General features: G+C 44.6%; 1 protein-coding gene across 1 annotated transcript in view; it reads left to right on the plus strand.

The window, feature by feature from the left end:
- The window catches only part of FFAR4 (free fatty acid receptor 4), a 92,640-nt gene extending 82,531 nt beyond the window's left edge, over positions 1-10,109 (plus strand). Inside the window, exon 3 of the mRNA XM_069239834.1 lies at positions 6,583-10,109. Within this exon, the coding sequence (XP_069095935.1) occupies positions 6,583-6,984 (402 nt within the window). The 3' untranslated portion in view covers positions 6,985-10,109. The remainder of the gene's footprint in view (positions 1-6,582) is intronic.
- The last annotated feature ends 16,585 nt before the right edge of the window (positions 10,110-26,694 follow it).

Genomic DNA, 26,694 nt, shown 5'->3' on the forward strand with positions numbered 1-26,694 from the left:
TGCACAATCCACCTCAACACTATCCACCATTAAACATCCACCCATTTAACATTCATTTAACATTAATTCACTGTACACAAACCGTTCCCAATCATTTCTGTTCACTAACCGTCCATTCGTCCCTGCAGGCACAATTGCAGGCCCTTGAAACAGGACTTCAGGTGATCCTCAGACAAAACACAAGATAGGTGACCTCTGGGAATTGACAAAACTCCATTTGTGCTCAACACCCCAGATGAGTACTGCAAAAACAAAAAGGTGGTCTGATGGCCAGAATGAAACACAAAATGCTAGATGCGTCATCTAAACACTGGACAAATACTCTTCTGATTGGGGTTTAAGTACTTGACACTGGATCCAAACTACACTGCATGCAGGAGATGAACCAGCCCATTTGCGAACACAAAAAAACTCTGTACATCTGGCCCCATATCACAGACATAACCCCTTGTGTATTTTTTATATTACCTGTTTATTTTGGGTAGTTAGCGTTAAAAATATGTTTAATTCAAAATGTCTGATTTGGGGCTTGTAGGGGAGGCACACACGAACACCAGAAAACTGACTTGGGGGTACCAACAATGACACACTGCCCCTAAAAAGTGCACACTAACACTGTCACTTGCTCACTGCCACAAGAGTTGCAATATTGACATAGAGACACTGACATGGTGACAAAAGTAGACTGGTACAAGGATACTAATGGGGACACTAACACAAATGGGTTCAGTCTTTATGATAATGCCAAAGGCAAATTAATATTAACACTAAGGTATTTGCACAGGAGACACCAAAACAGAAGCACCAATACTGCAATAGGAGCAGTGATACTGGAGTGCTGACATGGGACACAGTCACTAATGCTGGGTCAGTGGCATGGGGGAGTTTCACCGTGACACAGACGCAGGGACTCTAAGGTACAATTATGTGCACACTTGGACACAATCCCAGTTCACAACACGGGGGTACTGGCTGGCAGGACAAGACATTAGTGAACTGACATGTATATACAAGCAGGGAGTACTGACACAAAGACACTAACATGGAGACAATGACATTGGGTTATTGGCACTGGGACAGAGATACTAGACAACTGCCACAGAGACCCCAACATGGGAATTTTGACCTAGAACAGTGAAAGTGGAACAATGACACAGGTCACAAACTTGAAATAAAGACACTGACATGTGGCATCAACATTGACACTGGGAACCACCGCCATAGGGGCACCATCACTCATATTGCAAACAACACTGACACAAGGATACAGTCATTGGAAAACAGGCACAGGATGCAACACTGGAATACAGACAGGGGCACAAACATCAACACAGGGACAATGGTAGGGGCAGAGAAGCGACACTGTGAGATTGAAAAGGGGATGTTAGTATACTTACACTAAAATACTGATGCTTAGGCACAATGACAGAACACTCACTGGAGGGACACAATATTGAAGTACTAATCTGTGGTTGCTAATAAGGCTCACTGACACTTGGACACTGACATGGAGACAGTAACATAGGGACACAGTCATTGATACTGAAATGGCACTGCAGCACTGCAAGGGGTTGCTGCCACAGTGACATGACCGAAAGAACTGGTATGGGCACATTGATACTGGTACACTGATCCTTGGGCACTGGTACTGGTTAGACAGAGAAATAAAGGCACTGACCTTGACACTGGCTCATATGTGCGAACACTGACATTGCGACACATACCCAGAAACACTGAGAAGTCCACAAATATTAATGCAGAGTCACTGACACCAGGACACCAGCATTGGGACAATGAGGTGGGATGCCACAACACATCAATACTGACATGACACCGTGCACCAGCATGAAGGCACTGACAGCGGGCTGCTGGCACTAGAGCACCTGAACTGACATGGAAACTATCAGCCAAGACATTCACTTGGAAAGAAACAATTGCACAGTAGTACTGTTGGGGGGCACTGATATAGGGATACTGACACTGGGAGCACTGACATGTGCACTGATAGCGACACTGTGCTAACACAGGGTTATTACGATTGATACTGGAATACTAGCATGTACATAGGAAAGAACATTGCTCCTACTGTCATACAGTCCAGATATTGTGAGACACTGATTTTGGGATAGTTACAGTTACATGATTGATTGATATTTTGATTACATATTTTATAAAGAACAGTTACCTCCAGAGTGAAGTGTCCTGACACTAGCAAACTAACCCACATATGTGGTAAAATATATGTTTTGCCAACCAACTAGATTCAGCAGGTTGGCTGATTAAGTAAAAACTTTTTAATTGGTGTTTGAAAAAAAGTTAGATAGTTGGGTGCATATTGTTGCATGGTAACTATTCTCTGCTTTAGATGTTCTGAGTGCGAGAGAGTGGGCCCCTATTCTAGATTTCCAGAAAATGGGTGTCATAACCAAGAAGGCATTTTGAGATCTAACAGGGTGAGATGGCCGGAACCAGGTGAAAATAGAAGGCATAAGTATGAGCTTTGTTCTACATTGCACATAGATTTGTGGGATAAACATAAGGCCTTGAACATACACCTTTTCTGAACCAGGGGCCAGTGAAGTGTGTTTTAGCTTGCAGGATAAGGGGGAGGAGATTTCTTGAGGCCCAGGACTAAAAAGGCTGCTGTGTTTTGTAAGATCTGGACTTTATGTAACGTGTTTTGGTAATCCAACAGTATACAATAATCCATCCTTGTGAAAATTAAAGGCCTGGATAAGATCCTTCCTTGCTAGTGTCAGAACTAAAGGAAGGATTTTTTATGACTCCTGAAAGGCAAAAACCTGTGGAACATAGTTGGTAACAGTGTTCGAAAAGTTGATTCTGAGACGACAATCACCCCCAAATTACATGGGGAGAGACTGTTTTGGGGCCAGCTCTTTTTAGTACCAAAGTTCACTGATTTAGTCTTGTTGCAATTTAATACAAGGTAGTTCATGCTCATCTATTTGGCAATGTCAAGACTATAGTTCTTAAAATTAAGAGCTGTTTCTTCTGGGTTTTCTTGTAGCTTAAGTATAAACTATGTCTGATTAGCCTAAGTATGTATGAAAAAAAGTCCAAGGGAGTCTATGAGATTAGCCAAAGGAGCCATATACAAGTTAAGGAGTGTTGGCTTAGCATGGAGCCCTGGTGAGCACCAAACATTGCAGGCTTAGGTGAAGATCTATAGTAGCCCAGCATCACAGATTTTGGTCTGGCCCTGTATCAAGGATGTAAACCAGGCCAGGACGGTTCATGTGTTTCACACAGCTTTCGAGACTTGGCACAGTTTAATGCAGCCCTCTCCTGGCACAAGGGGGTCACCTCGCACAGGGAGAACTCATGGTAATGCTCCCCACTGGAACTGGCTCCCACTAACGCTCTCATCTTCCTCACAGGGCACAGTTGTCTTGGCAAGCAGGTGATGGTGCTCCAGGCTCCAGGGCAGGTGATCTTTATTTCCTTAGGTGATGGCTCCTCACCCAGCAGGGAGACTAGCAGGCCTTTGCCCCCAGTCCTTATCACAGGCAGAAGTCCTGCAGAGCTTACCCTTCTCACAAAGCCCATCTGGTTGGTTGGAAGATTACAAAGTGGGCACTTCTCCTTCTCCTCTTCCTTCATGAAAGAGGTCTTCCACAGCAGACATAACTCTGAAGCTGATTGCCCACAACACAATTCATGAGAGTGACCAGAGCTCACACCTGGAGGTGAGCCACAATGATATGTGCATCAAAAGGTTAATCCTAGACCCCAGCCCTACTATTCAGGATTCTCTTATGAGCCCTATCTCCCTTTCTGATATGTGTCCAGGCCCCTTCCTTGTGATCTATCACTGAATCAAAGTGCAGCCTTTTACCTCCAGTGTGTCCCCACATAGCCCACAGCAACGCAGAAACACACAAACCTGTCTGGGGGGATTCCTCTCCTCCTCATGTCTTTACCATGCACGCCTGGACATCCGAAAATGGATCACAGGGTTCTCCATGCAATGTACCACTGCAGGCATTCTCACTCAATCTACATTCATAGCACACCTTCTGTTCAACACTAATACATCTATGCATTGTACCGTCACAGATACACATGTATTCAGTACACACACTCAGTCTACCTGCACTGTTCAACTGTTCATGCTTTTCTATCATTAACCACAGCGTGTTATTTCTAAATACATGCACTGCCAGCACACATACACACACTCACTATGTGCTTGCTGCACAATTTCTCATTGTTCGTGTATTGTACTTAACGCAAACACACATGCACCCAGCACATGCTGTCCTGGGCATGCACTGCACAGCACTACATCTCTGATGTAATGTATTCCTCTTAGACATACATACACCCAGTACATGTACTAACCACACATGTACGGCACAGTACTGCTCCATCCTTGTATTGTACCCTTCCCAGGAACACATGCTAGCATTGCAGAGTCACTACGCCTGCGCAATGCAGCACTCCGCACCTACCTGATATAGGCCAAGGGTTAAACACACAGCTGTGGAACTTTTAAAAAGGTAAGTGAGCCTGTAGGCATCACTCCATTGACACAGGGTAACAACGTCCTGTTCATTACTACTGATCGCTTCATTGTATTCTGCCACCACTACTCTTGTGTTACTTAACTCTTGGTGAAGGCAGTAGCCTTCCACCACTATGAGGTTAGAGCTTAAGGCGCCCCTCCAGGTACAACAAGACAGCAATCCGTTAGACAGGCCTATGTCATGGCGCACCTGCATGATCTGTGTTTGCCTATGGCAACAAAAATGAGAATTAGGGATCCAGGCAATAGTACAGTTGTGCACTCTGGACAGGTGTGCACGTCTCCTACCATGCAGAGGACACCTTAGCACCAAGAGGGCATAACCTTGGCACTTGCTGTTCATCAGCAATACTTCCTAAGTTTTATTCTTGAGACAAAACTCAGCTTCTCATCGTTCAGACAAAATAACTCCTCAGCTCTGACAAAATTAGCCAGAAGTCTGTCTCAGCCAATGTGCATTCCCAGAATGTAGATTTACAGTTTACAGTGCTGCAAGGATGTCATATGATTTCTGATGTCACAGTAAAGAAAGAGGTGCTTCAATCAGGCTAGGCCTGCTGCATGTGAAGGAGAAGACATGTTCTTCCTTTTTTTATTGTTTAAGCCTTCATCATCATTTAAAGTGCACTGTCTGCCACCTGCCCATTCAATGGAGAAGCCCTTTGCAGGCAGTCAGAGAAAGAAAGAGAATACACCAAAGTGAGGGTCTGCCTCAGTTATATCACTGCCACTCCCTGCGAGCAGTTTAGAATCAAACGGTATTTCACCTTTAAAGATATTAGTGGAGGGGATGGAAGTGCTTCTTAAGAGGCAGTCTTAGCATTTTTTGAATACCCTCCGGCCGAATACTAAGGCTGCCGAATTTTGATTTCACTTCATTACTCTATCTTCTACCCCTGTACTTTTACTGCCTCATTTGTTTTACCTTTAAAGGTTATTTTTCATCCATGTTGCACCCTTTTATCACGGTCTCCCTATGCATTTCTTCCATCTCTGGTATCTTTTCTTGTTTTTTAGTATGGGTCAAAATATGATGGTGAAAACTAAGTTTGGAGCCTAAAAAATAGTATGGGTGCCCACCATCTCGAGTCATCCACAAAAAAGAAGCACTGGTCCAATGATGGATGAGCAGCTTCCTGGCAAGTTCTAGTTCCAATTGACTAGTGGAAGTGGGCACATTGAAACATGCTCGCTGAGCTGTGTTCATGTTCCCTCAGCAACCTATGCTTACCTAGTCTTTCTGTTCTGCTCACTGTTTCATTCAGGTCTCTCCTGCAGGAGCGAGACACAGTTAGCAGAGGGCTGATTGACAGTGGGGTCACATTGTTATATGCATCATGTCTGTGCACTCTCACGTGTGCCACAGTGAGAATTACCTTTAAAACGTATTCAGTTATTATCAATGATTGTTATTAAAACGTGCCTGCAAATGCAGCATTTGCCACGTGTTTCCCCCAAGGTGCCTTGATGGAAAATACACAACCCCATGTATACTTGTAGAATATGAATATATTCTATTCAGTTTTTAATTGGATTGTCTAGACATGCTTTCAAAACGCCATTTCAAACACATTTCTTGAAAGTCTCCCACCATTCCTTTCTCACTGTTCTTTTAGTACTTATCACACATAGAGGCAAAGCAGAATGCTTTCTAAACTACTGTCAAATGTATTGAGGTCTTTAAAACCTCAGTATATTGTGTTTTGTGGAACTATTGTAGCGGTAGCCTCATCTCTGTCCACCCAAGGGCCTGTTTATGGTATACTTTTCCTTTGGGGCCAGGCCCCCCAAAACATCTACTCCTGGCTACGGGTCTGTTCATGGAAGAAGTGAAGGAGGGTTTCAGAGCATTGAAGGTGAGCTGAAGAGTTAGGATGCATGATCTACTAACCATCAACATCAATCTATTTACAAAACATGCATCGTGGCATTGCAAATACGTGTGTGAACCACGTCATCTCTTTTTAAAAAGATTTCTGTCCAACTATAGTAATAACATAATCTTTCTGATAATTTTGTTTTCTCGTTGCTTGCAGGTGACAAAAGAAACACGAAGAAATCTGACAATGAGCACAGCGTATGTGGAAAGCCAACAACTATTGGTGTCCCAGAAGGACTACAAATTGTTCCGCACCCTACTTGTGTTGATGTGCTCCTTCTTTTTGATGTGGAGCCCAATAGTCATCACTGTCCTTCTGATCCTAGTGCGGAACTTTAAGCAAGACTTCCAGATCTCCTCCACATTCTTCTTTTGGATCATGACGTTCACCTTTGCCAATTCAGCTCTGAATCCCATTCTGTACAACGTCAGTGACGTCAGGCATAAATGGTGGCAAGTCATATGCTGCCGCTTGTCAGACAAGAAAATGGATAGTTCTGACACTACTGTACCCAAAAACGAAAAGGAACAGCCAGATTTGGCTATTATTGCCAAATAAGTCATGTTTTTACATAGAGTGAGGTATTTGTTGTTTATTCTTCAATTGAATGTAAAATTTACATAATATGGCTTACCTAGGTATAGTTTGCTTCTTCATGTTTGAGGAAATGGCAGTTTATAGAAAAGGTCTTTTGTACTCTTTCCAAAGGCACTTATGGAACCATACATAACCTGGTTGAAGCAGCTAGATGTGTGTTTTCATTGCTGTTATTTAGAGCCCCCCACTATCCAGTGTCTCGTTCATGGAAGTGAGGTATTCAAAGCAGCGGAAGTAAAACTCATTCAACTTTCTGAAAACAATGAAGATTCACGATGCATGGGTTTCCGCTTTGCAAACACACCCTGGATGGCCAGGTGCCTGGAGACTTTTGTTCCATCAAGCATCGCCGACTTGTTTTGGATGGTAACCACAAATGTTCAGGGATCTGTAGACGACCATGGCTTTCTGAGCATGGTTGTACTCGGGTTCAGAAGCCTGACTGACATGTCGTTACCCAGCTGTGTACAGAAAAATGATAGGGCTCCCCTGCAGAATGTGATAATGGGCCGCAGAGTCTCTCATATCTCAGAGATATTCATTGGCCTTGGGCTGAAAGGTTGAAGGGCCCCCTGCGGTATTGCCCCACCGAGCTCTGCGGGAGCTGCAGGGACTTATGTTACGCCTCTGCTGTTACCTCTGGTGACTGAAACAGACAGCTTTGAGACTCTCATGTGTGATTTCCTGCACGTTATAAATCCTTATTGATTAATGCCCTTTGGGCTTTTGGGGGTAGCTAAAGGCACTGAAGCCACTTTGTCTCACTGATTGTGTCTGAAGTCGTTGATACCCCTTAAATATTGGTGAACTGCTATTAGGCTACCTCGATAATCCAATGTTTCAGAAGCAGCACTGTATTTTTAGACACACGCTCCATGTTAGAAAGAAAGGGCTTCACTTCACATGTTATGTTATGTTATGTTATGTTATGCTTTGTTCTGTTCTGTCATGGTATCTTATTTTCTGTTATGTTCAGTGGCCCCTCTAATAGCATCGGGGCAGGCCACAACAACCTTGCGTGAAGATAGGAGTGGCTTAAGTTGTTTTTATGATTCTTAGTGGTCTCTGGCCCAATGATAACAAAATCCGTGGGTCCTGAGCCTGCCCAGTGTAACGTTAAAGCATGCCATAGTTTTCCAGTTTTGGTTCAGTCACTCTACTTCCAGTGGCGACTGGTGACATTTGAAAGTGGTGGGGTGTAAAAGTCTGGGTATGACTTTTATCTAGCGAGTGAAGCAAGCAAGCTCAGTGGACAAACATGGGGTCCAGGGTGGGTCATCCTCCCAAGAAAAAATTGGAAATAGATTGACAATTGGTGCATTTGAAAGGAAAGACATTTTGTGAGAAAGCAATGTTTATAAATCAGTGGGAATTTATAGTCTTGAAATATTAAAAACATAAAAAAATGTCTCATATTTTACTGCATCAATATGTGCACCCTTGACTTTAATGTGTGAATTGTACACTACAACAACTTCAGGCCCTTTAAAGTGTGTGCTTACCCAGTGTCTTGTACTGCATGCTGCATCAACTTTGGAAAAAAATGCTCTAACCAGACATCAGGAATCACCCACAGCTGCTGGCTGCAATCAGTCATACAGAATTATGTGCAGACAGGTCTTTGAGTGGGATGAAAAAAGTGGAGGCTCTCTAAAAGGGAACATGCAAAATACATTTCTGTGATTCATATAGTGTGCCACCCGGCATGTATTTTGGTTTCTCTCTGAGCTGGTATTGCATCCAGAAATATAAACCAACAACTGACATACACCTAAAACCTGTCAGTGCTGTTGGATTTGTCAATGGTTGCTAGCTGTTTAAGATAAATGACTAATAACAATGATTAATTATAAATATTTACCTTTGGAAATGTTTCATTTTGGAAATTGTGAAACTGTGAATTAAATATTATTGAGGCCTATGGAAGGAGTAGGACCTTCAATTATGTGTGCTTATGTTAGATATGTTTGCCCATTTTCTCTTCACATCTCATTTATCTGGTCATTTTCAACCTCCTCTTGCCTCTTCAGCACCCTCTTTTCACTTTCGCCTGAATGCACTTCCTCAAATCTCTCTTATTTTACCACCACAAACATACACTGCTCTTATTCACATTTAAACTCTTTATTTCCTTTTGCCCTCTAAATATTTTGACCTCTGTGCACCCCTTCACAAACACTTACACTGAATTTCAGTTTTTACTAGAATATGTAACCATTGTTCTGTGTGCTCCACAGAGGTGCCAAAACACTGACAGGCACTTGGCTTCAGTCTCAGCGTCAGAGCTCTCAGTCAAATCCCCTCATAAACACGTGGCACGAGTCAAAGTATGCGCCATGCAAGAGTAATACAATGCACAGAAACACAGCATGATGGAATAGCTAACTCTCTGGGGGAATGCAACATTAAGTAAAACGTGAAATGAGAGGAACAAAATGACTGACACATATTACACACATTTTAACATTCATTGTTTGCATATCAATCCATTTTTTGACAATAATGCTAAGGGCATGGAGATCGGGCCAGTTTTAAGGCCATACAGCAGATAAGTGCCTTTATTGTAAGCATGTATTTCGCCCCTTGCAGTTGAGTCCAATATTTGGATCAATTTCACAAGGGAACACAAACTCGCTCCTCTTTTGGATCAGTTTGGTGAGGGAACAAATACAGCAGCTCCACATCTAAAGGAGCCGGCAATATGCACCTGGGGCCTGGGGTGTCACAGTGGGGGAGGTTAGCGTGACAAGGGGTCTCAGCACAATAAATATAACACAAGATTAGCATTATAACACTTACCAAAGGAAAGACACTAAGGCCCTCATTTTAACTCTGGTGGTAAAAACCACCTACCGCCGTGGCGACGGCTGCCAAAACACTGTCACCTCAGCTACCAGCCGTCCGCCATATTATGACCACAGCCGGATTTCCGACACAAGAATGGCGGAAATCCAGCTGTGGCCATGCTGGCGGATGGCGGTAAGGTGGCGCTGCTGCCACCAGCAGTGCCACACCAGTAGACCGCCGCCAGCCGTATTGTGACCAATATTCCGGCCTGGGAGTGGTCTGGTGGCGGGCGCTGCTGGCGATAGCAGCACCCCGTCTCCTGATGGAGGACCCCTGGATCCAGGTAAGTTGGGTCTCCGACAGGGGAGGGGGGTGGGGAGTGTTGTGTGTGTGTGTTTGGGCGGGTGTGAATGTATGTGTGTGAATGGAAGTGTGGGTTGAGTGTTGAATGCGTGTGTGTATGTACAAACGTGTGAGTGCATGTATGTTGTGAAATGTGTATGCTTGTTTGTATGTATGTATGGTAGTGTGTGCGGATGTGTGTGTGATTGGATGTATGCATGCGTGTAAGCATGTGTGAATGGGTGTGTGTATGCATGTGTGTTTGTTTGTGTGTGTGAAGGGGGAGTAAATATAGGGGGTGGGGCTGTTTGGAGAGGTAAGAGGGTGGAGGGGTAACTGGAGAGGAAGGGGGGGAGACCCCTATCAGTGACAGGGAAGGAATTCTCTGTTACTGATATGGCCTACCGCCATGGTTTTCGTGGCGTTACAAATGCCACAAAAACTATGGCAGTAGGAGGGGTCATAATCCCGCAGGCGGCACAATGACGGCCGCTGGGCTGGAGATGGATATCTCCAGCCCAGCGGCTGTCACCACTGTGGTGGTCGGAGTGGTACATTGGCGGGCTGGCTGCAGCCAACCCGCCAATGTCATAATGTGGCGGTAAGTACCGCCATCCTGTTGGCAGTACTTACCGCCACATTATCTCCGACCGCCGGGGTCGTAATGACCCCCTAAATCACACGTGCTTGCATCCACTCCTACTGCGTGACAAATGGGGAAAGAGTGGGATTTATGCCTGTGAATGACAGATGGCTGCCCTCACGCAGGGATGAGGACTCGGGAGCACAAATTTATGACGCTAAAAGTGTCACTGGCCTGTAGTGGATACTGCCATAGACCACAATGGAAATGGAGGGCTTTAGAGCAGTCAGCCCTGCGTTGTGAGTTACAGTGTAGAAAGTTGATTTACTTCCTGGCTTCCGTCTCCTGATTCAAGGCGAGGCAGCCTGAGACAGACAGCACAGTCTTAAATGCATTGATTTGTTTAGAGTTACGATTGTTACGGTCGCATCTCTGTACAAATCGATCTATTTATTATTTTTGCTATAAATGTGTAGGAATTTCAGAGGGGCGCAGCCCCACAGCCCTGTAGGGGAAAACACCCCTGTCTACTTCTACCACCAAGGCAAGGCTCCTAAGAGGTTTAAACCTGATGTTTTAGTGCTGCCCACAATATGCCCTGAAAATAGGCACCACTGTGATTTATTTTCTCGAACCTCAGCCAGAGGAACAACAGTTAGTGACTCTGCAGCAGAACTCCCACCACGATCTGACTCCAATGGGTGACAGAACGTGAGGCAACAGTGACTGAGCAGAGAGCTTTCTTTCATAACTTTTGGGGAGGCACGTGAAAATAACCAACACAATTCAAAAGAGTTTAGAGATGCATAAGAACTGTCCAGATACACATATTCAGGAAACAATACATGCGTACAAAATAGAATTTAACTTTTCCAAGGCACAAAAGATACAAATAACGTGCATTATGTGTACCTAAAATAAATAAGAAAGACTATTAAGGCATTTAGGAGTGGCTTATGGGATGGAAAAATGAGTGCACCCCTGTCCTGGCACAGTAGGGTGGTTGTTACGGTGAATTCTCTATAATCACCTCTGTCAGAGACTAAAGTATATTTTTGAAGCTTGATTGGGTCCTTACTATTGTCATTGGTGTCTACATTACAAATATTTCCCATTTTTAATTCAATGAATCGTTGAAGTGAATCTGTGCAGAAATCTTCTTGGTGCGTTTACTGTGCTTCAATGTTTCAGGATGTTTCCTGGCCGAACAGCCATGGGGTCTTTCTGCAAAGCTATCTGCTTATTTTCATCTTTTGTCCTCTACAAAAAGAACAGATAATGAAGACAAGAAAGCTGTGATTGCATTAGCTAAGGCAATGTCTACGGTCTACAGAAGGGGCTCCTACCTCAGCCCCACCACTCTGTGTAGGCTGTAGATCTTCTGCGCTAGCATGCAGACCCACAGCATGGCAACGGAGGTACTCTGGTAGTAGGGAATACTGCCCATTGCATAGCCAAATGCTGTAGGGAGACCTGACTGTACTGCAGGGCGGGCACCGTAAAAGCCTGCCTCTTTCTTGAAGATTTTCTATTAGAAGTTTGTCCTGCTAATCTGAATAGCCTGACCGACAGGGATAAGGTTTATAGGTCATCTGGCCCAAACCAAACATTGTTATAATGAATAAGGAATTAGGGGAGGAATGTATTCCATGCAAAAATCTCTCCCTTGGTGGCAGGCAGATTAGCAGGAAGTTGGGGGTGGGGGGTTAAACTCTTGGGAGGGACAAACATGTTTCTCCATCCTCATACATTCCATCTAGGCCTATAATAATGTCCAGTCAGAGGGACAATGGGAAGACATGGGTCTAAATGGTACATCACACTTGAGCCTGGACAGAGTAAACTTGGAAGCGAGGGGCAAGAAGTGAGATTCAAAGAACAAAACTCTAATCCCTCTGGTCAGCCAGACTAGCTCTAACATATTTCATTTATGGTTGGCTAGACAGAGACCCATATGCTAGAATTGGCGAGGAATCCTAAACAAAGAAGATTACGAGCAATGAGGACATTTAGGACAAATATCTGAGGAGTAATGTTCTCCTTTAATTCATCTCATCCAATCAGGAGTAGAGGAGATTCAGAAGAGAAAAAGATGGACTTTGTCGACTTGCTTCAAAACACTTCTGCTTATTTCATTTTCTATCCTCCCCACATCCCACACTCACACAGGATGGCTGTGAACTCTAACAAGAAACTTATTTCAAACATAAGTCGATAAGTCCTTGCCAGATATTATTGTAAAATGTGAAAGGCGACCACTGCCTTAGTAGGGTGGTAAGCACCTTGGGTAGCCATGCAATTAAGTCTGAGGGTAACTGCACCCGGTGCCAACAGTTGTCTGTAAAAACTCAGAAAGTCCTACTGAGAGAATGAAAACCCAAGGGAAAGGTTGATTCACCAAAACAACAGAAGTAAGGCATGAACAAATAAACAGGTCAAACTACCCAATTAACTAGCCGAGAACGTTGCAGGAATATGTACTCCCTGGCAACCAAATACTTCTAATTACACCCCACCTACCAAAACCTCTTCAAAGTTTTGATCTGGGACTAACTCCCCACTGTCTTGTACTCCAGTTCCTCTCCTTCCATCTAGCGATCTGCTCTAAAATATAAATGCACAATTAAGGAGCAATGATCCCAGCTTCCTCTCAGCCACGTCCCCTGTAAACAGATATAGTGCAAGATATATTAATATAGGAAATGTCTGCATCATCACTTTTCAACCACCACCATGATCACTATTCTGTTTATGTTATCTTCCAAACTGCTTATTGTTGTTCTATGTACAGCTGTGTGCAATAGTTCCTCCACAAATGCTCTTGCTACTATTCTCCAAATAAATGCATGGGTTTCTCTCTCTTTCACAAAGGAGACGTGTGTAGAATATAATTATAAAGCAGCAGTGCCACAGCATTGACCTTTCACAGCAGTAACCAGCGGACTAGTGCATTGGTGGCTTAGAATCAAGACCCCTGGTTGTACCTCACGACCAGTGGAACTCCAGGACTCCACACACATGCTTCAGGATTTTCTTGGCTCTTTCAGACTGGGTCCATTCCCAAACTGGGTCTGTCTTAACACTCTCTGAATTTTAAGGTGAAATGTGTGAAGGGCCTATAATGCTGCTGAATTTGAGTGTCTATTCCCTCAGCCTTACAGAGGAGAAGAAATATGTGGAACAAAAGGGGAAAATGCAAGTGGTAATGAGGAGCGACCTTGAATATCGATGTGAGGAGCGATTGAGGGTACGTTGTGGTGACGTGATGAGTGAATTAAATTTAAATCTGTTAGTCATAGTCACTGGACATGAACATGCATACATTTATTGACACTACTTCATGACTGTAAACCACCATCGTTGACATATCACCCACATAGCTAGATTAGCAAATGATCTCTGTCACCTAGTGAAAATGCTGCAGTGATAGAAGTCTTTGTTCTAGTTTGGTAGAAGCAGTTAACCCAGAGTAGTATACTCAGTTAAGTTTACTGGATCTCTAAAAAATTGGAGAGAACTGGTGGACTCTCATGTCTTTTGGTGATAAAAACTGAAATGGGTTATTGTAACCTCTGGACTCAAGTTTTCCCCAGCGAGCAAAATGTTTTTAGAAAAAGAAATGAGAGGATGTGGCACTATAACCAGAAATTGCAGCTTTGGAACTAGGGAACCAGGTTCGAGTCTCTGCATTGGCTCAACATCCTGTGATTCTGAGCAAATCACTTAATCTCCTGATGCCTAAAGAAAGAAATGTGACCTTGGTGCTCATGTAAAGTGCTCCTATATCTATGGGTCGAGTGTGCACTATATAAAACTGCAAGAACAAAAAAAAGGACATTGCAAGTTTCTTTCCTATTTGGTGACGGCAAAGTAATTCACCAGACGCCCAATCACTTGGTTTTAGAGCAGAACAGAGATCGCAAAGAAGCAGAAGATTAGACTAATGGCCTCTTAATGATTTCAGTTACTTATAAAGGATTTTTTATTTAAATAAAATTCTCAGATTTGAACAACTCTTGCCCCCATTTTATGACTGCCATGGATCAACAGTAAACATCACTATGGCTATAAAGTGGATTAAATACTCAGCACCTCTTTCCTAACCCTCCACCAGTCTTTTCCTATGTGGTCTCGCTGTGTTATACATGGGTAATGAAGGAGAGTTGAACATATTCATTTAGATATAGCATTTATTTGATTGTAAATGTACACTTGTTCAGACCTAATAAAATAACAATATGAAAAAGCTGCTCCCATGTCAGTCTTTTCTGCCTGAGGCCTGGGTGAAAAGAACAGGCTCATGACAGTCAGTTCAATGAGATGTGTTTTTGGAGATCTCAGAGTGGTAGAGTCAGTGGACCGGAAATCCATGCAGCCATTCTTGGACTTCCCATAGTGCACACATGCACATCAGACCACTACTCCTCTAGAGAAAGTGAAGTAAGCCCATTACAGGCACAGATGGGTCTGCTCCCTAATCTGAAGCATAGGCTGTCTTTTTGTTCTGGCCACACCACCACTCCACCAGACATCTCTGTGAGTAATCAATTCCAGAAGCATGCTGTGTTCTGAATAGCTTCTTATCTCTATTTGTATCAAAGGCTCACACATTGTACCCTGGGATGCCTCTCAAGTCACTCTATGATTGTAGTTCTTGGTGTACACAACAAGTAAATCCATGAAAAGATTTGGTAATACAAGGAACACTAGGAAGACCAGTGCACACCTCTCAGGTGAAAGGGACCACTCACAACTTGCAACTAATGATATCACAAATAAGAATCTTGGAAGATAACTGAGAAGCTGCTCTTCCAATGTTTTCCCCATGTGTCTTGGGTCACCTCAGCTCCACTTTCAAGTTTAAATCTATTTTCTCAGCCACCCATTTGCAGTCTACTGAGACAAAGAGAGTTACATTGATGTTCTCAACTTTGAAAACTCGGGCCCAGATTTAAGAAAAGTTAGCGCTGTATTTGCACCATTTTTGTACGCAAAAGTGGCGCTAACTTAACGGCATATTTATATTTTTACTCTGGAGCGGTCTAGCATCAAAATATCCAACTTAGCATCACCTTGTCTTGCATCATTTAACAACATTGATATGCAAGGTAGCCATTCCATTCCAAAAATGGCGCTAGGCCGCGAGCGCCAAATTTAGAACCCCGCCACAAAAACGACACACGGAAAAGACCAGCGTAAAAAAATTATGCTAAGTCTGATTAGTGTCAAATTTGCAATGCCTGGTCAGACCAGGTATTAAAGTGAGGCCCACACACTACTACATAATGGAAACAGACAGAAGGACCATTGGAAAGCAACTGGGCACCATGGAAGTGTTACTCCTACAGCTTGGCACCCGTAGAAGACGACAGCGATAACACCAAGTGCCACCAGCACCACCGCACCAACTGCAAACACCACCACAGCAGCCACAAACACAGCGTAGAAAGCGAGAAAGGATCTTTCGCCAGTGTGCAAGCATCCTGGCCCTCAGGGAAGAATAGGTGATCAGACTCTACCGCCTGAAGCGGGAGTCCATTGTATGTCTGCTCCACCACATTGCGCCAGACATCACAGCAAGAGTGCAGAGTCACAAAGCAATTCCACCCTTGACCAAACCCCTGGCTGTCCTCCACTTGCTGGCATCAGGTTCATTCCAGACGACTGCGGCACAAGTGGGTGGGATCTCCCAACCATCTTTCTCTGTCTTCCTTACAAAGGTCTTGGATGCCATCATCAGACTCACATGCCACCACATCTGGTTCCCCAACACCCAGGAAGTGCAGCAGGAGCCCAAGCAAGGTTTCTACCAAATTGCTGCTTCCCACATGTGCTGGGTGCCATGGACTGCACCCATGTCCAACTTGTCCCTCCTGCAGCAATCGTACACCTCTACTGGAATCACAAGCACACCCTCTCCAGCAATGTACAGGCCATCGTGGACCACCGTAGAATTATCACAAACATCCTTGAAAAATTACCTGGAAGCATCCATGATGCTTACATCTTCAGGCACTCCACTGTAAACCAACAATACCAACAAGGACAACATGGCAATGGCCTTCCTGTAGGTAAGATACCATACAAATCATAACACACCAAACTTGTAGGACAAACACTACAAACACAACACCAAACACACATGGACAGGGAAACACAGATGTATAGACCACAACACATATGCCACATGCCACACTACACTGCAATTTCAGGCAGCACTGATATCTATTGCCAGCTGAGTGGTCCCATCACAATCTATATATCAGAAAAATATCATAGGTATATTTATTGTGTACAACTTTCCCTTGTGTCGTGCGTAGTGCAGCACACAATGAAAAACAACATCACCATCAATGAAAGATCATGGGCAGGAATGAACACCTCTCAGCATACCAACAAACATAGCTGTAAATACCACATCTCCATACCATGATAAAAGGGTACCAACAATGGACTGAGGCTGATGTACCACTGACAATGTACAGGGAAAGGCCAGAAATGCACATGAATGAGGATAAATGGAACTTATCAGGGCTGAACTCCTGATGCAGGGCAGTGCAGAAAAGCACAGCATACCCTGTCCTGTCTCACAGCTGTCTGAAAAATCTCGCATACATCACAACACATCCCATATAACTGTCCCACACTGAGCATTTGAACCTCATGCACACACGCAATGCCAACCAGCAATTGCCAACAACAGCTCTTTGTGCAAGGGAGGTATTTCAAGGGCAAATGGGTGGGATTCACATGCAACACACAGGGCTCTACACCTGTCACATGGCACACAACACACAAAATAGGTACACATGTCCACTACATCACTCTTCTGCAGCTCTAAAGTGAAGGCAATAAGGGCCACATGTCAGAAAGGTTGGGCAGCATCTAAAGCAGTGGTACTTTACTTGTGCCCCTCAGTGTCCCCTACACCCAACATGTGTGTGCTCTAGTAAATATATGGCGCACCATGGCACAGAGTTGGTGCAATTGTGTCAACAAGATGGATGCCATCAATGGGCTGTGTAGTATAAATGCCAAATGTATGGTGCATCCTGCACAGCACATAGGGCCACACTTAAAGCAATGGTGTGCCCCGTACTTAGGCCTGCTCTGTACAGGAATCAAATATATCTGATTAAAATATCAGAAAACCTCTTATAATCCTCTACAGCATTTTAGCTTTTGCCCAATGGAGGAACACACCCCATGCATACTTGATGCTTTGCACAGGCATAATGTGGAACAAAGGTTTGCTAAGTGTTGCACTACATGGGTATGCCACTTTGTAAACTTGGCGCTGTGATCATTTGCCTACTTGGCCCACAATAGTGTCCACTAAAATGAGGCTTATGTTGTTCTAGGAAGTGCTAGGGCCTTGTAAATTCTCAGATATAGAGAACATTGCACACATTTGGCATGGGTGAACTGTCTGACAAATATTCAAGTTACAATCACCATGTACCTAATCCACAACCCATGATTGGAAAGTGCACCACCACAGACCAATCCAACCATCCATCCTCACAGGAACACACACAATACCAGATGGAAGTCTGATACTCCACTCAAAACAAATACGGGGCATGGCACCTAGTAATTAACTAATGTGCATGATTGACACATGTTCTCACATTCTTTTGCAGCTGACCAAGGTTACAGCATCCAGCCATGGGTCATGACACCTTTTGGAAATCCAAAAAACAGATGCAGAGCGGACATACAATGAAGCCCACATAAGGACCAGAAATGTCTTGGAGCGGACATTTGGCCTCCTTAAATCAAGGTTCAGGTCCATAAACTTCACAGGAGGAGGAAAGTTATATGCACCCCCCCTTGTCTGCAAAATAATCCTTGTGTGTGGCATTTTTCTCAACATTCGTCTAAGCACACATGTCCCTTTGGATGAACAAGTAGATGCCTCCAATGAGGAGGATGACCACTATGGTGTACAGCTGGAGGAGGAAGAACAACAAAACACTGCTGCACTTCTGAGTATGCAAAAGAGCACTAATAGTGCAAAATGTTTCCACATAGAACAGTACTCCAAGAATCACTGTGTAAATAAATCAATAAAATCATGTAAACTCAAAATATAAATGGTATACTCTTTTACACCATCACATACTAATTGTAACTTGTCCATATCTCTGAGAGCATCACTACACCACAACATCATAGGCCCTTATTGAAGAGGGCCTAGTGCATCCTTTTTTACATTAGTTTCAAATATCATACACTAATGTGGCCCAACTAGGCAAATATCTAAGCAGCAGAAACTCATAGTTGTACAAGTCAGGCACTGGGCCACTTTGTAACACCTTGTGCCACAAAATGCCACAGGCATTAAGAATGCAAGAGGGGTGTACAGCCGGTAGGGAGGGAGCCAAAATGGTGCAGTGGAATCTAACTAAAACAACAGTACCATAAATTGCTGCTACTTTTAACACCTGCCCAGAGCAGCTGTTTAAAGGGGGCACACCATTGTTACCAATTAGACCCTGAGTACTGTTCAGGGAAAGCGCCAGAGGTTTAGCTCTGACCCTGAACAGTACATCAATTGCTGCAAATACCTTACACGCTATTGCCCCATACCCTGTCCCATGGTGTACAGCCTGCAAAATACAGCACACACATTGTGGCGAAGGGAAATGCCAAGGTGGGAAGGAAAAGTTGGCCTGCACTGGTTGCTGCACCACTTCACTTTAATCTGCCCCCTCGTCAGGAACATTAAACATCTTTAAAATAATTCACTACCACATGAATGTGTTGGTGGAATGTAGGCATTGTCTGCAGTTAATACATTTTACATTGTCACACACATATCACACAAGTGTGTTGGCTTGACATATGCCTGTAGCAATTCAGGAAATATACGTGAAGACTGCTGTATAGATGTATGGGCTAGGAAGGAAAGGGCTAACAAGTACATACAATGGTAGGTTTGTATCTGCTAGGTAACCTAGCTAAGTCTGAGTGACAATATCAGACGTGAGTACTGATAACATACTTCTCATTGCCACTCACATGTATTAGCAAGAGAGTGACATGCAAGTACCAATACACATAAATGTCTCATACCCAATCAACTTGGGATATGCATGTAAGTCAAGCAATGTACTAACGAGTCACAGACCCTTGGCATTGGCAAATTCTATTTATTGTGAATTACATAGAAAGCTTGATTTTGTCATTCCGTCTACTCATAGCTGACATGAGTCATCAAGTACCAAAATACACTCATTGGGATTTTACATAGGTTGTGGAATGCAAATGTCAGCATGTGGCCATGTATGACAAATGAACAGTTGTGAGAGAAGTTGGAAGACTCGGAGGGCTGGGCCAGTGAAATAATGTATGTATACTAGTAGTACCTTCAAATACCAAAGGTCCGGCAATGGATCTGTTTGTGGATGATCTCGTCCTGAGATTGCCACAAACACATGAACTTCCAAAAATATTTTAGGTGGAGGGAGCCCACCGCATCCCAGGTGCACCATGAAAGCCTGGAGCACACCCTTGTCCCATCATAGCAAGACTCATAAATGTCTGATACGGGACGTGATTCTCCAACCAGCTCGCAGTGCCCCTTCATTGCATATAGGTAACCCTCAGGTTACCTTCTTCCCCAGTTTCAGTCCTTGGGTCCAGAGGCTGTGCTGCAGTTACCTCTAGGTGAAGCGGCTCTGAGGGAACGGTAACACAAGTAAACAAAGACTTATCCGGCGCAGCATGATTAGTTGCAACATGCAAAACACACTTTTAGCAAGCCCACAAGCTGGTCCTGATTGGCTGAATTGATTGTCAGGTGGCAGGAGGGTCAAGACACTGCGACCACCCTAAGTGGAGCCGGCGTGGTGGCATTGCAAAGGAGTATAGTGAAACACTTGAAGTGAATGTGCGGGTCTAACAAATTACACCTAACCTTGGGCATTGTCTTGATCACCTGAATGGGTCCTGGGACCCATGGGGAGATGAGAGGGGTTCATGGGATTGATAATGTGGCACAGGAGACGCACCCAGAGCATCATGTGGGTGGGCTGGGAGCAGCCCGCGATGGACCTAAATTAGTGATTGAGGCAAGACTGATACAGAGGATATGAGACACCAACTTGGTGATCCATTAGCCATACAGTGGGATGTCCAAAGTTAGTATGTCAACCCTAATGATAGTATCTGGGTATGTCAATGGCCTAGGGAACAAAGTCAAATGGGGAGTGGTGCTCCAGGACATCGAATCAGACTCTCTTGATATGGTTCTCTTACAAGAGACTCACCTCCTAGGTAATAAGTGTCATGCCCTTGGCCATTGGGGAAATTGAAAGGCTGCTAATGTGGGCCATACCACCTCTGCCACTGCCCCATGTCATTTGGAAAATATGGCCGGATCCACAGGGTCCCTATGTGGTCCTAGGAGGGGGGCAATCTTAAGAATACCTTCAGTAGATACCATAATATGACTTCACGACTCGGTACTACCAGGCCTGACCACTCTGGTACACAGTCTGCCAGATGGGGACGTGATCATGTGAGGGGACCTCAATGCAACGCCGAGTAATAGTATTCACTGACATCCCCCCAGGCATCTGGACTCAGTCAGATGACCATTAGCAGACTACCTCTCTCCCCAGGGACTGGCAGATGTATGGTGTTCCATTAACCCAGCACTTTATACTTTTACTTTGGGGTATATGATAGGCCCTCCTGAATTGATCATTTTCTCATGCCCACTCCCCAGCTGTTAAAAGTCAGTGAGGCCACAAACTTAACCAGGGGTATTTATGACTATTCTCCCCTGTGGCTGGTGTATGGTTGGTCCAAGAGGCCAAACAATACCCACATCATATTGAGCTCTGTTTGCTTAAAGAGCCATGAATTAGAGAATGGATGTTAGCCGGAAAAGACCATTATATTCAGGTGAACAGCACTTCAGTCGAGTCTCCACTCATGTTGTGGGCAGCCTATGAGACAGTAGTCAAGGGGGTGGGTCTCTCCATGATGGTGCAAGGGAAAAACTCAAAAGTACAAAATTGAAGGCTCTTGAATGTGAATTAATGTCCCTTGAGACCAGCTTACCTGAAGAGGAGGGTTCTGAGGGAGCCCACATCCTAGCTCTGAAGCAAAATGATACTGAGACGTGGCCCAGGAAGCTGCAAATATGCACCATAGGGCAATACAACACCACATCAATGTAATGGGGGACAAAACAGGAAAAAGTATTGGCCTGGCTGAACAGGTATGAGACAGCAGATAGATGGGCTCCTGAGATCTAAAAGGAGTCAGAGGAACTTGCTAGTAGTGGACAAACCATAGCCCAAATGTTTAACCACTACTATGGGAAATTTGATTATGCAAGGTATTTCACCACAAAATGCAAATCAGGTGAGCTCCTCTGTGACATCCCCCACCCAAGCCTCAATACAGAGGATAGGGAAACCTTCCCTGGAAGAAATAGTAAGAGCCATCAGGGATATGAAGCCCGAAAAAGCTTCCGGGCCCAATGGGGTAACAATGAAACCCTATAAGTTGACAGCAACTTAGCTTGCCTCACATCTGAAGCAGATGTATGAGAAGAGCCAGAAGGGGTGGATACTCCTGTTAGACCAGCGCCAGACTTCCATAGTGGTCTTCCACAAAGAAGGGAAACCCAGGGAGGACTGTATCTGTACCCTGGGTCTACAGACAAGACCCAGTACCACAAACTAGCAATGACCTAACCAAGCATCCTAGGAATAACCCCTCAGATTCATGGCAAGTCATGTGTAACCATGGAAATTGATGAGACATGTCCTACACAAACAAGCTGTCAGTCCCAGTATATGATAGGGCAAGCCTGACATAAAGTACCACAAAGGTAACAACACATTCTTGGCCATGGGATCACAAATATGCAGGTGTATGTCTGCAGGGCACTGTGCACCGCAGTGCTGATGATCCATCATGAGGATGGCAGATCACCACCCAACGGCCCCTCAAATCCCTGAGTAGGCTATACTGACCCTTGACACAGTCAGGGGCATGCTGATTGTGCACAGTGAACTGAGCTGAGGTGACCACAGTCAACCTGTGTTCATACATGCAACAATGGTCCTGTATGGCCATTTAAATTGCCACTGGAGCAATGATGACTAGGGTGCCATCACTGCATGAGAGCACCCCTGCCATACAGATTGAATACAATTTCATCTATTTGCCAATAACATCAAAGTCTGAGTAATTGAGCACTGAAAATGTATGCTGTTGACACATAGGGGCTCATTCTGAGCCCGGCGGGCGGCGGGAGCCGCCCGCCTGCAAGGAGCCGCCAAATGGCCGCTCCGCGGTCGAAAGACCGCGAAGGCCATTCTGGCTTTCCTGCTGGGCTGGCGGGCGACCTCCAGAGGGCCACCCGCCAGCCCAGCGGGAAACCCCTCCCCACGAGGAAGCCGGCTCCGAATGGAGCCGGCGGAGTGGGTATGTGCGACGGGTGCAGTAGCACCCGTCGCAAATTTCAGTGTCTGCTAAGCAGACACTGAAATTCAAAGTGGGGCCCTCTTATGGGGGCCCCACGACACCCCTCACCGCCATCCTGTTCCTGGCGGTCGGAGCCGCCAGGAACAGGATGGCGGTGAGGGGGTTGGAATCCCCCATGGCGGCGCAGCAAGCTGCGCCGCCATGGGGGATTCCCAGGGCAGCGGAAAACCGGCGGGAGACCGCCGGTTTTCCATGTCTGACCGCGGCCAAAGCGCCGCGGTCAGAATGCCCTGCGGGGCACCGCCAGCCTGTTGGCGGTGCTCCCGCATCCCCGGCCGCCGGGGTCGGAATGACCCCCATAATACCTAAATGTATCCACACATGTCCCAGCTAGGTGGACCAGGCTTGGTGCTGTCAATTTGCTGATGGACAAATTAGTACAATTGACATGATAATATGTGTATGTGTCACATGAAAACTTACAACTTATCATGACCAGTACAAATAACCCCCCCCCCCGATTGTGAAACATGTTCTACACAGATCTGAGTACACAGCTTTGGACCAATGGCCTACATATAAGATAGCTGGAGTAGAGCTTTGGTATATGTCCAATCCCTAAACACACCACTGTATCATGCAGCACTTATCAGACATGATACATATATTTCCACAAAAGAAACATGTCATATACATACCAACAATGACACATGTCAGCACACCATCTTCAACATTTTGCATGCATGGTGAACCATACGTTACATGTGTTGCTCTGCATCATTAAGTCTGCTCCTAACAACATGCCAGAGTGTGCACATACCAGCACTCACTTTGAAATGGCTTACAGGATCTTATCCTGGCCTTAGTCAACAACATCCTTTGCTAAAGATTTGTTAAGGGTATGATATGCCTGAACATGTATTGCACATGGCCCTTCCCATCTTATGTTGTTAACAGTGACTGACAGTCGAAATTCGGACATGACAATGTGGTAGACCCACAACATGAGGAGAACCACATATGTACGCTCAGTACACATGTGTAAACATGTATGTTGCAAAGAGTCTTCACACACAGGCACTTTTGCAAACAGTATCAGTCCTCACATACATCACACACACATACAAACATGTGGTGGCACATTCCTATGTCACTGGTACACAATTACATGCACATGCACACATGTGTAGCCAAACCATACAAACTACATAGATGCATAGCCCCTGTTACAGGATTTACTTGCTGCACACATGGTAAAGTGAAATTATTTTCCCTTTTACTTTACAATCTTACTGTCTGTGGTTGAGAGTGGTTGTGTGGAGCTGGTACTAGTTGAGGAGTGGTGGCTTCTAAGAGTTTTGTGCTGTGTCCTGTTGCTGTTCAGTCCAATTTGTTGTATTTGTGTATTTGTAAGTTGTGTGTAGTGTTATTGGCCTCCCATTGTATTTGTATTGTGGGGTGTTTGTCTTTGGGGTAGTGTAGTTTGTTTGGGTATTTGGGGTTAGGTGGAGTTATTCTATCTATACTTTTATTTTTGTGGGTTATTGGTTGCTGTGGAGGGAGACAGCAGGATGTCTGGCAAGGGAAGGGCACAGCGCCTGAGTCATGATGAACCGGGGGGTGGGTCATATGGTTAGTGTGTCACTACCTCCCCAATATGGTGAAGATGGGTGGCTGTGTAATCATGGGCTGCTCTACGAAGGCCAGGAAGTTTCGCTGGTGGAAGGTGCTTTTCCAGCTGCGTAGGATATTCAAGGTGTAGTGCACAGACCTCCAGATCAACCACCAGTGGGCAGACCTCAATGCCAGGGAAGGGGATCACCTGGTGCTTCGGCATGGCAGACCTGTTGGTAAATAAACCTGTAACATGGCAACATCCTCCTTTGCATATGAATGACAGTAGGGCATAGGGATAACTTTAGCATGTCATGAGAAAGGTGTGGACATCAAGGGGCAGATTTAAGGAAAGGTGCACTTTCCTTTCATTCCTTAGCACCCAAGATACAGAGCACCATAGCGCAGGTTAGTGGTCAATTGCATCATAATTTTTTTATGCTATTGATTTACTGTTCTGGGTTATTGCCATACAATTGCTGAAAACCCTGACCAGTACATAATGGGCCATCAAAATATAATGGTGTGCCCCCTTTTAACACATGCTCTGAGCAGGCGTCAAAATGTTCAGAACAAAACTACGCCAAAAAATCCTTTAGGTTTCCAGGCAAACGCCCACTTTGAATATATGAGGGCTGGCTCAGGTATAATGTAGGGGAAAGGGTGATAAAGTTGCACAATGCATGCATTGCGCCACTAAGTGTGCCTATGGGCAGCATTATGCCTACACCATGCATGATGTATGCAAGAGGGCCCAAAAAATAAAAGGCACAAAGAAAAGTAAGAGAATTCTTGATGAGGCATCAAAAGATGGCACACCATTAATTATGAGGTGCCTGATGTGCTGTTCATGGTTAGGCCAAAATCTTGGCACTAACCCAGAACAGTACTTCAATAGCATCAACAATTATTATGCCATTGCCCTTATCCGGTGCCATGGTGCACCTTATCTTAAATACGGCACACACATGGTGGCGGTAGGAGGTTGCTAAGGGGCACAAGGATAGTGGCAGTGGGTCATTCCTAACACTAGGTTGACTAGATCACTAAGCTAAAAAAAAAGTGCAATGTGTAACAGTTGTTCATTCTAATCTTTGTTCACAAATCACAAAGTTATATTTTCCTGTTATGTCTTGCAGGCAGACCTCCACGCTAGACCATTAGTGAGGTTTCCACTTTTGAAGACCCTGATGCAACAATGAAGTGCCACCTTGTATGTCACATGTTTATGTATAGTGTTGTGTTTGAGAGGGTTTGATGTCTCTTAAGCCAGGTACAAATGGCATGGGGATCATTTTGGACACCATCATCTATCCTTAGGTATCAACATCATGTGTGATGGTATGCAGAGGATGTGGAATAATTTGAATGATGCACAGGTGATAATGTGTGCCTCCATGGACTAGTGGGTCTCAGGAAATTAGGTGTATGCCCACAAACACACTGATGTCAGTCATGATATGTGACAGAGGTGCTGGCTTTCTGTAGTGTATGGATGTTTAAAACATATAGTTTCACAGTATCCGTTCCTGCACTATGTTCCACATGTTGCACAAATGTAGTCAGGACACAGTACAATATATGTTCCTGGGTAGAGATCTCCAAGGGCCTTTTGCTGGAGGCACTTGTACCACTGGTGCTTCACTTCTCTTCAATGATGAAGTAAGGCAATGGACGTGCAAGGAGCTCTTTTGAGAAGGACAACAGTCAGTTGAGTGCACATAGATATTTGGGGTCTTCTCCAGATGGATGTGGAACAAGTCCATGGATTGTAGCAAGTACGTTGTGTGCAGATGAAACAACAGGTTTCAGCCATCATGATAGTTGTGAGCAAGCATGATGACATCATGTGTGTATGAAATACGCATGGTGAGTGCGTACCTGGTAGTTGGGAG

The sequence above is a fragment of the Pleurodeles waltl genome, chromosome 6, assembly GCF_031143425.1.
Source record: "Pleurodeles waltl isolate 20211129_DDA chromosome 6, aPleWal1.hap1.20221129, whole genome shotgun sequence".
In the NCBI taxonomy this organism is placed as follows: Eukaryota; Metazoa; Chordata; class Amphibia; order Caudata; family Salamandridae; genus Pleurodeles; species Pleurodeles waltl.